This window comes from Vigna umbellata, chromosome 2 (assembly GCF_029865625.1).
Source record: "Vigna umbellata cultivar VRB3 chromosome 2, Vumbellata_1.0, whole genome shotgun sequence".
NCBI classification, from domain to species: domain Eukaryota; kingdom Viridiplantae; phylum Streptophyta; class Magnoliopsida; order Fabales; family Fabaceae; genus Vigna; species Vigna umbellata.
Genome location: NC_142166.1, coordinates 33,977,588 through 33,988,931, shown reverse-complemented (window position 1 = coordinate 33,988,931; position 11,344 = coordinate 33,977,588). Strand labels below are relative to the sequence as shown.

General features: G+C 33.5%; 1 protein-coding gene across 3 annotated transcripts; it reads left to right on the top strand.

Annotated features, from left to right (window-relative positions):
* Positions 1–5,447: 5,447 nt before the first annotated feature.
* On the top strand, positions 5,448–10,432 carry LOC124848522 (RING/U-box superfamily protein). 3 transcript variants are annotated; one of them, XR_007029698.2, is made up of 8 exons: positions 5,451–6,264; positions 6,367–6,670; positions 7,590–7,671; positions 8,897–8,954; positions 9,250–9,338; positions 9,501–9,595; positions 9,675–9,745; positions 10,014–10,081. XR_007029698.2 is itself a non-coding variant. In XM_047326210.2 (8 exons), exons 1-8 carry the CDS (start codon positions 5,796–5,798, stop codon positions 10,132–10,134), a joined length of 1,284 nt encoding a protein of 427 aa, XP_047182166.2. In that variant the 5' UTR covers positions 5,465–5,795; the 3' UTR covers positions 10,135–10,432. The 3 variants fall into 3 exon arrangements, 2 of the variants coding, with proteins under 2 accessions (XP_087962722.1, XP_047182166.2); XM_047326210.2 differs by having other exon boundaries at positions 5,465–6,264; positions 9,506–9,595; positions 10,014–10,432; XM_088106596.1 differs by lacking the exons at positions 9,675–9,745; positions 10,014–10,081 and having other exon boundaries at positions 5,448–6,264; positions 9,501–9,599.
* The last annotated feature ends 912 nt before the right edge of the window (positions 10,433–11,344 follow it).

Here is an 11,344-nt window from a genome sequence, read left to right as displayed (position 1 = left end):
CTTGTAATCTGTTCAAATATTATTTTAGTGAAAAAGGTTAATCACTATTCATAGTGATTAACGACTGGACGTAGAATCTTTTGATTCGAATCAGGATAAAATTTCTGTTTTTATTTTCTTGAACTCTACACTCTTTAAACTTTTAGCACATCAACTGTTTGATAAAACGTTTTGAGAAAATTAAAGGAACCATTTTTTTAAATTGACCGAACAAGCTCTTTGCTTTTAACAATTCGTATCGTACTCTGTGTGTTAACATTTCTGATGCGCAAAATCGGTATCGATTGTTCCAACAATTAGTATCAGAGCTTGCTTTGATAGTTTTTCAAATTTTTCAAAAATGGGCGGTCATAACCAAATGTATGCTGAGGGTGCTTCTATTGATAGACCTCCTTTCTTTACGGGGGAAAATTATGCTTTTTGGAAAATAAGAATGCAAATATTTTTAGAGTCAATTGACAAGGGTATTTGGGAAGCTGTTTTGAATGGACCAATTGTTCCTATTACTTTTGTAAATGATATCCAGGTAGAAAAATCATTTTTACAATGGACTATGGATGAAAACAGAATGACACAATATGATGTTAGGGCTAGGAATATAATTTTATCTGCACTAACCCTTGATGATTTCGTCAAAGTTTCTGTTTATGAAAGTGCTCAGGAAATGTGGGAATTCTTAAGAGTTAGTCATGATAAAGTCACATATGTGGTTAAGTTGACGTTTTTTGATTCAAGCTCTACATCAAAGTCCTCAAGCTCAAGCGATTCAGATGAGAAAGAAAATATATGCTTAATGGCCAACAATAAATCATTTGGAAGCCAACACTCGAAGAAAAAGAAGTACAATCAAGGCTCCTCAACAAGCTTCAAATGTTATAGATGTGGTGTAAGAGGCCATATCAAAGTTGATTGTTCAAAAAACAAGAGAAATGAAGAAAGAAAGGAAAAGAAAAGTCACAAAAAGAAGAAGGTCTACATTGCTTGGAATGATAATGACTCAAGTAGCTCAAGTGATTCTGATGAAGAAGCAAACTTGTGTTTGACAGTAAATACTGATGATACTGCAAGCCAAGTAAGTTGTTCTAATTCTGAAACTAGTGAATTTGATTTGCAAAAAGCTTTTCTTGAATTACTTGATAAATCTAAAAAATTGAATGCTACTCATAAAAATTTGAAAAAGGAATTTAAAGAATTACGAATTAAATATGAGAAGACATTAGATGAGGAAGTAATTTTGAGAAATAAAATCTGCAATTTAGAAATGAAAGAGTCTGCAAATATTGAACATCTTGTTGAATGTCTTTCATGTAAGAGTCATATGCTTGATATTGATATTCTTGAAAATCTTCTTGAAGTGGCAACTACAAATAATAATGTTCAAATGCCTATACTTGTTAAAAAGGTTTATAAAAATAAAAGAGTTCTTAAAAAGTAAGAACCAAATTAAAAGAACCCGTAGGGTATGGGTTGAAAAAGGATCTGTCTGTTATAGAAATTCAAATGTTGTCACATGTTTTTACTGTATGAAAAAGGGACACACTTCTAACAAATGTAGAATAAAAGATTTTGATGTTCCTAATGGAAAATATGCTTGGATTCCTGTTATAAAGTAATTTGCCTCTAACCTCAAAGGACCCAAATGAGATTATGGGGACCAAAACTCTATTGTTTTGTTTTGCATGTTGAATTCTCAAAAGGAAAAGAAAACTCTCTGGTATCCTGGTAATTTTTAACAGTTTTGAAAATAATTTATGAATGCTAGATGTGTCTTAGGTTGAAAATTTGGCCTAAATTTGCGTTTTTCGGAAATTAACGTAAATAATCGATTACCAAGGGTAATAATCGATTATCTCAGTCTCAAAATATGAATTTTGACAATTTGGTTCGCAAATAATCGATTATTTGGTGTAATAATCGATTATCTTAAGTTAAAACGTTAAAAAAACTTTTTTTAAATTTTTTTTGGAATATTGTTTTGATTTTAAAGGGAAATATTACTTTTAGGGGAGTAATTTTTAATGAATTAAAAGGACCTAAATTATTTTTTATTTAATTAATTTAGGGAGAGCATCAAGATTAGATGATCTTTTGAATATGATAAAAAAAAAGGGAGAAATTTTTTATTGACATCTTCAACCTCCTGATTATCCTCAAACCCCTCCTTTCCAAGTCTTAATTGCATTTCTTGATTAAAGTTGAATTTCCATTTTGTAATTCATGATGTATTTTGCTCTTTCATGTTATGAAAATTTAAATTTTATTTTATTTTGAAAGAAATGCATCTATTCTTTTGTTGAGGGGGATGACCATTTGAGGGGGAATTTTTATTAACGATATTTTTGCTTATGATAAAAAGGGAATAAATTTTTATTGACATCTTATGTCATAATCTTGTGATAAATGTTACCTATTTGAGGGGGAGATACATGAGTTTGTTCGATATCTTGTTATTTATCTCTGTTATAGATAAATTACTTTTTTCCCCTTATAATATTTGAATTGCTTCTGGTACTCAACAATTTTATAATATTTGAATTGCATTCTTTTTGTTGAGGGGGAGCAACACTTGAGGGGGAGATTCTATTTACTTTTTGCTTATGATAAAAAACGGAGAGAAAACTTCTAAACTAGTGCAGTTATTACTAACATGTTGTGTGTTTGTAAGTCTGAAATTTGTGCAGATATTTAGAAATGCTTTTAAACAAGAGATTTTTTATCATCATAAAAAAGGGGGAGATTGTTACCAATGAGGAGCATTGGTGTTTTGAAGATATTATGGTTTTGATGATGCTACAAGATGAAGAGCGTGAATACTTTTGTTGTACTTATTTTAAAAGCATTTTGTAGAATTAATTGTATAGGGTTTACTTTATTGATGTAAGAACACTTAGAAGTTTTCTTGTTTAGAGAGTCTTTGCGTAGATAATCGATTATTGGGTGTGATAATCGATTATCATGAGTCTGTTTGGAAAAGACTTGCTCGCGCAAATAATCGATTATTGCTCAGGATAATCAATTATTCCAGTCTGAGTCACTATTGCCCATGTATTGCCCTAGGATAATCGATTATCACTTTTTTGAAAACCCCATAACGGACACAAATAATCGATTATCACTTATGATAATCGATTATCACTGTTAGTTGGGAGATGTCTTTTCAGTTTCTGACCCTACACGAACCCGGGCTTATAGATAGAGGTCTTTACAGCTCTTAGAACGAAACTTTTCATTTTGAGAGTATTAGAGCTATGTGCCTAAGAGAAGCTCTCTGTGAGTGAAAAGAGAATCTATGCCATTTTGAGAATACAGTTTGTCTGAGGAAGTTCTCAAAGTGATAGTGTGCTCTTGCCAAGTCTTGTGAAAAGGAGAAGCTCGCTTTGTATGTCAAAGGTCGGAGCGGTTCTCTTCAAGTTAGCTGAGTTGTCTCTTTCAGTTCGTTGGTCGAAGGAAGGTTCTTCTGTTCGTTTGTCGAACGAAAGGTGTTCTCGTTTCTTAATCTTTACTTCATATCTTGTAATCTATTCAAACATTATTTTACTGAAAAAGGTTAATCACTATTCATAGTGATTAGCGACTGGACGTAGAATCTTTTGATTCGAACCAGGATAAAATTTCTGTGTTGATTTTCTTGAACTCTACACTCTTTAAACTTTTAGCACATCAACTATTTGATAAAACGTTTAAGAGAAAATTAAAGGAACCATTTTTTTAAATTGACCGAACAAGCTCTTTGCTTTTAAAAATCTGTATCGTACTCTATGTTTTATTATTTCCGCTGTGCAATATCAATATCGATTGTTTCAACACAGTCTGGATCACGCGACCTTACCACTCCCGAGAAGCGGAGGACACGATAACGTGACACGTATTTTGTCGCCAAATCACCTGTTCAAAATGCATCAGATGGTCCATCACCCAAATCACAACAGACGACACCCAATTTAAACCATTTGTGATAAATCCCAACGCCAACTACAGTTGCCTAGGGCCTTAGGTCCTGTGTACCATATGGCCGAACGGTCTCGACAAATAAGGAGGAACGGGCGACCCAGTGCGATAAATACCCAATTCCAAGCAAAGAAAATATGATGGTCATCCGGTCATGCAGAAGTGTAGGTCGGACGAGCGATCTTAGCACCAAATACTTCTTAAGGGATATCAAGAGTTAAGATTAACGATAAGTATTGATTAGTGTGATGGGTTGAGATTGGGCCGTGATTAAGGTTCCATTAATCTTAGGCCCATCTCAAAAGGTATAAATAAAGGTCAAAGGTAAGAGGTAGATCGATCACATTTATTGTGAATTTAAGAATTTGCTTTGACCCCATTCGGACTGTTTATTAACTTAAGCTTTGAAGTACCTTTGAAAGGTATCCCCGACCAGTTTGGAGCACAGACGAAGGAGAATTTGGACTAAGGATGAATACAACTACCCGAGCAGTTTAGAAGTGAAAGTGTGAAGACATGTTTTGTGGAGTTGCTTGATCTTACACCCAAAACAGAAAGTAAAGTACCCACAAAAATTAGAGTTTAAGGAAGTAGCATGTGTGTCAAAATTAAAATAAAAAATCCCACACATCGCTTATTTATATATTTATATATATTTATCGTCTTTAAAGAAAAAAATTACTAAATTATAATAATTTATTTAGGAAAGAGTTATGAGTTTGATTCTTTCATATGTTATAACAAAAGAAACTAGAGAAAAACTCATAATTAAGATATAAATGATAATGTCACAATCTAATGGATTGATAAGTCAATGAAGATTTGTCATAAAAAAATTTCATTTTTAATAAGAATCAGAATATGAGGACATCACAATCTAACAAATTGATGAGTGAATAAACATTCGTAGCAAAGAAGTCCATCTTTGATAAGAATCGGAATATAAGACGTTATAATCTAACATATTAATGAGTCAACAAATATTTGTTACAAAAAAAAGTCTATTTTTTATAAGAACTATAGTTCTATATTAAGAACCAACTAACGTCTCTGTATATGTATTTGACACTCTAATATATAAACACAAATGTTTAAACCATCTTAGAAACTTTAAAAAAAGTCCAAAAAATCAAACTCAAAAATAACTTAAAAATTTAAAAACAAACTCAAATTCTTCGTCTAGCGAATTAGCTCACCTAATTATTTGTAGGCTAACAACACTTACAAACTGTTTAAAAATTAAAAAAAAATTACAACTATTTTTAATTGCTTAAAACTATTTTATAATTTTATTTCAAACTATAACCTTCATGATGTTTAAATTACAAACACTTTTTTATCAAATTCTTCTTCACAATAAAAAAAATAGTCCTTTATCAATAACACTTAAAACATAAATATTCCAAACACTACATTTCTAGTTGCAATAGATTGGAAAAACAATGAAAATACATTATCCTAAATTATATTTTGGAAATGGGGGTGTGAAGTGTGAACTTCATTGTGTGGTATAATAAGGAAGCTCAATGTCTTATCAATTCAGAGAGAGTGAGATCCTTTTACGACCGTATCATAACATGTTACATGGGGCATGGGGAAAAAACACTACGGTAACGACTGATGTGTCAATTCAAAAGAATAATAGCTCCATACCCAAACGACGTCGCTCCCCGGCGAAATCTTCTTAAAACGTCGCAGCCCAAAACGACTCGTCGTTCAACTCATGTCCCAGCGGGTGTGAACACTCCAATCCCTTCCTTCTCCATCCACCACACTGAAACACCAAATCACAACGACGTCGTTCCAGCAACCACCGTGTCCAAACCCTAGTTTTCTCTCTTCCTCCCATGTCCTCCGAAGACATCACCCTCGTCCCCGACCAGAGGATCGAGAACGGTCTCAGCTCCCCTCTTGTCTTCCAAGACGACCCTCTCCGCTTCAATTGCCCCACGCCGCAGCGTCGGGTCGGAGACCCGGGTCCTAAAACCCGTGAACTCGGCGCCTTCATCGACGAGAAGATGTTCATCGACCGCGACCGCTTCTTCGCCGCCCAGAACCCCGACTTCCGCCGCTACGCCGACTGCTCCTCCCGCCAAGACCCCCGCAATTGGACCGTCAACGGCACCGCCGCCACTCCCAGCGAGGACGACGAATCCGACGAGGACGACGAAGATGACGAGGATGAGGACGACGACGAAGGCGATACGGAAGTTGAAGGACTCGTCGGTGGTGGAAGCAAAAGGGAAATTATCGCTAACAACAACGGTGGCGGTGGTAATTTGCCTTCTGTTGCAAACGGGAAAGCTCACGCTTTTGGTATGAAACTATGAATGAAGAAATTTGTTCTTTTAATTAATTATCTTCAGAATGTGACTGTTTTTCGGATTTTTATGTACATTTTGTTGTTTCTGGATGTAGTTTCTGGGAGAGAGCTGTTGGGGAAGGATGGTGGAGAGATTGGGCAGTTGGTGCTTAGCAATGTGAATGGTGGTGGTGATGAAGATCATCGGCAAGAGGGGTTAGGTAAGTCTCAGAATTCTGTTACCGTTGCTGACACTGACTGTGAGGAGTACTATTCGCACTATCTTCAAGGTGCCGATGGGGCTTCTGGTCACAAAGTTATGGTCGATGATGGTGGTTGTGGGTTTAGTGGGAGAAAGGATGCAATGTATTCTACCGAGTCAGGGGAATCACTCAGGAATATTCTTTCAGATCCTGTTACGTAAGTCAACTCATTTTAAAGCCCGAGGATTGAAAAAAAATTGTTGTTTTTAGTTGGTGATGGGTTCTTTCCTTTATGTTGTGATTGTTTGAACAATGTTTGAGATTACGTAGACTTATGCAGGATAACGTTACCTTTCCTTACTTTATATTCATTTTTATTGCTTGTATTCTCCGACTAGCCCATGGCATTTTGCTAAACCTAATTGGCGCTGAAATGCCTTGTTTTGTTCTTTAACTAACCCATTTTAATGAGCTTGTTTCCATACATATACTACTCTCTTTGTAAACTGACTCTTGCTTTCCTTTAGAAGAATGGCGCCCAAAGAAAATTAAGCGGTTGAAGGATTTTATAGGATATAGTTAAAATATTAGAATATTATATATAATATTTAGTTTAAATTTTAATTCTCTAAAATGAGATGATGCCATTTTTAGAGCTGTCACTTGGCATAATTTTGGCTATATAAATGTGTCTTTCTTATCTATCAATGAGAAATACCAAAGTTTTTATGTTTATCTTCTTTATAGCTTTACCAGTAGATAGTCGGTAGTTTCCTGTCAAAGAAGCTGTTCTCTACCTGTTTGGTTGTCAGCCAGAAAACTTGTGTAACAAGGAAGAAGAAGCGTCAGTTGGGGTTATTAAGATTATCTATTAACACTAATTGATCCCTCATGTGAAAGAAATTGTTCAATTTGTTGAAACAGACCTTGTTTGTTTAGATCTTTTAATTAAAGTCTAAAATCTAATGGTGCAGAGTGTAGAGTAGCACACTCAAATTTGGTGTTTTTACATGTGTTTCTTTTTTCCAAACATACAATAAAATAACTTTGATCTGCTGATATATTGCTTGTCTTGTTTATGCACGCCTACAACTAACTAATACTTTTTATATTTGACTTATGGCACGGAATTAAAGTGGAGCTCTTATGGATGACGCAATGATATTACCGTGTGGACATTCATTTAGCGGAAGTGGAATACAGCATGTTATTAGAATGGTGGGTTCTAATCCATCAAATGCCATAACTTTCAGACTGACCTTTTTGTGACTAAGTCATCTGAAAAATTTTATTAACTTTGGAGCTGGTAATTTCAACTTCTTTTTCTTGTCTATATGCCTTTACACAGTAGGTTGGCAGGAGCCTCAAACCATCTATCGAATTTTTTGCAAAATTCTGCATTTTCAACTTATCCAGTGTTGGTCTTTTCTTTTGCATGATCCTGATCATACTTTACTGTTCCAAGAACATTTAAGTTTCTCTGTACTCACAACAGTATAAAATTTGTTAAAATTATAATACGTTTTTCTTTTATTTGTTAAACTGATACCCAGTGGAATCTTGGAATCTTCTGCTCTTCTAATGACTTAGTGTCAAAAGTATTGAAATGAAAATGTCTGCTTTCCTCGCAAGATGATACTGATGGGAATTCATGTGAAACGTTATACTTTTGTTTTTGTTGGGGCCCCTCTGGTTGTGAAGAGAAAAATATCTGAGGATCATTGTTGATCTTTGGTTCAGACCCTACATTTTCAATGTAATTTTAAATTTAGAAAAAGAATTGGAGATATTTTATTTAAAGGTGAAAACATTGGGGAACAGTCCACATGTCCTTAGTCATGGGGAAACTATATGTTGTACTCCTTAGCCTTGTATGGTTCCGAAAGTGATTTTAAAAGAAACACAAGGTTAAATGTCAACTGTGAGTCTAGGACATAAGAATGCAGTGATCCTTTGATTAACTTGGATGGGCAGTCCAAATGGAAAATTATGGAATGCGTTTTGAGAAGAATTATTGATGAAGTAGACAAAAATTTCAAGGTGAAGAATATAGTTGATTTAAAAAAGAAGTCAACGTATGGAGATGGACATTAAAGTCTACTTATGTTTCTTGAGAATTAATACCGAAGACAATATTGGGAGTTCCCTATTTAATATAGATTGACTAGAAATGAAAATTAATGTGGTAATTTGGCTTGTCTGTATATCTTTGGGTTGCTGATCAACCCATAGCTGGTTATAATACACATGGCTGCCACATGTTAAAAGTACCTTTGACCTGTTTTAGTAAGTGACTATTAGCTAGGTATTTCAACCTAGGCTTCTTATTAAAAAGTTTTTTTGTTTTTTGTTTTGTTTTTTTTTATGTGTAAGAAATTACTTCCTTGATCAGGATTTACCATGTTGTAAACTAGCTGATATAGTTATTGTGTGATGCACTCAGAAAGCTTGCTGCACCTGTTCTCAACCCACAACCGAGGAATCAATATCTCCAAACCTATGTAAGCAAAATTCAATCACTTCCACTCAAATTATGCCCCATTTTTCTTCTTAAATGTGCTCTATATATCCATTATACTCCAAATTATAACATATAATTTTGACAAAGTCTGTCTCCTAGATTTATGCACTTAAGAAATTAAGTAAAACTATGCAACCAATTCCTTTGAATATCAACTGGTTTTGACAATGAAATTGCTTTAACACCACGTAAAAGATATCTGAAGTACTGTACTTAGTAAGTCCATTTTGTGCAATTCTGATTTTCTTTCTTGGGGTGTTGGCTGCCTTGATCAGCACTTCGAGCTGCTGTGCAGGCATATCGTCGGGAAGAGGAGTCTCAATTCTACCGGTCACCTAAAAGAAGAAGAGAGAGATTTGATCAGGTGTTTATTCTCATTGCTGTACCATGTTATACTTTGTTATCGTGATAAACGGATATGAAAAGAAAATCATTAAACTCTTAGGCATGTTAGCGGTCTTTTAAGTTAAATGTGTTTTGCCATGAGACTGCCCTCTTCTTTTAATATGAAATATATTTTACGTAGGACAGGGTGGATTTGGAGACTCATCTGTTATGGAGCCATCAAGGAGTAGAGGTGTTCAGTTTCCGTATGCTGTTATGGACCGGGTTGTCATAAAGGTAATGTGTGAAAAGGTTTGATTTTATTTAACATTTACCTTTTTCTCTAAAGAAAATAATTAGAGAGAAATTGGATCAGGGAAACAAAAGGACACCACAACGCTTTGTTGGGCGTGAAGCGATTGTAACAACGCAATGCCTGAATGGATGGTTAGTGATTATATATATTTTTTCTCCAAGCAGTTAATCATAAAATCTCTGTTTGCTATGTTAACTTGGATTTTCTTGATATATAAGATGCTAATCTATTCGTTGTTTCATAAAGCTAACAAAATAGAATACAGTGGAAGTGAGTTCTGTTATTAGTTCAAAAATTTCTTCCCCTAATCATGCTTGTGCTTTTATACCTGATCATGTGTTACTTTGGAATAAATACGTGAAACTTGCTCCTGTTGTTAACAGAAAGACTTATGTACAGGTATGTAGTGAAGACATTGGACAATGCAGAGAGTGTAAAGTTGCAGTATCGATCACTCGCTAAAGTTTTGGATGATCCTTCAAAGCCTTCCTCCAGCAAGATGTCACCTAATTGGCTTTAGAACTGCTGCAGACACTCATCAAATACTTCTACACCAAACTGATGCCTCCCCATTTTGAGGGTTTAAGCGTTGACATACCAACAAAAATTCTTCGTTGTAATTCCATTGTTGTATCCCTTGCGAGAAACTGTGCTAGATGAGTTTGTAAGTATTGAAACCATACCATGCTTTGTGCTTGTCGAGTTTTTAATATCTAGGCATCATTTTGTTATAGATACAACTGAATATATAAATTATTGTGACCCTAAACAATAGTAATACATCATTTTCGGCTATAGACTTCGATGATTGATTTTAACCTTTCTTGTAATACTTTTTTTTTTATTTGTTGCTTAAATTTTATTAAAAATTATAAATCAGTAATTATTAGCAAGATTTACTTAATGAGATTTATAATTTTTAATAAAGATTGTGTAAGAGATATTTTTAGTATTTTAGACTAAGTCGGGTATAAAATTAATGTCATTTTATATTATTATAATTTATACCGAATAAGTATTTATAAGTATATCGTAATAGCAATATAACTATGATGAATATTATTCCTTTATTACAATCTTATTGGTTGCTTTGTTGAAGATGACCCCAACTTCAGGCAATAAAAGAATATTTCTGTACTACACGTACATGTATAATACGTACATAGAATCATTTCAACTTGTAACTACACACATCCAAGAATAAATTATTAAAATAAATTTTAAGAAAAATTAACAAAAAAAAATATCATGATTAAAAAATAAAAAGTAATTTAATTATATCAAATATCGAGATACAAAAAATCATAAAAATTGCCCATGAACGACTCTAAAAGTAATGAATTAGATTAAGTTAATTTCAATTCAAATTACGTATTTACACATATTATGATATTATAATGTACGGTTTTTTCTTAACTTTCATTTTATGAAATCTTAGTTTATGTCACTTACACAATCAACAAACAATCAATAAAGTAAGGTGATCTTTGTTATAACGAAGATTTCAATATTTAATACATAAAACAAATAACGACTTACATACCATTTTAGATTTGTGATTATTCATACAAGCTTATCATTTTTAATAATTACTATCATACAATATAATTCATTTAAACAAAATTACAAATCAATTAAACATACAAATTAATGTTTATTCTACATTTATTTGTAGTAGACACAAAAATATAATTAATTAAAGTGACAAGAACTTTTATCCTTAAACAACA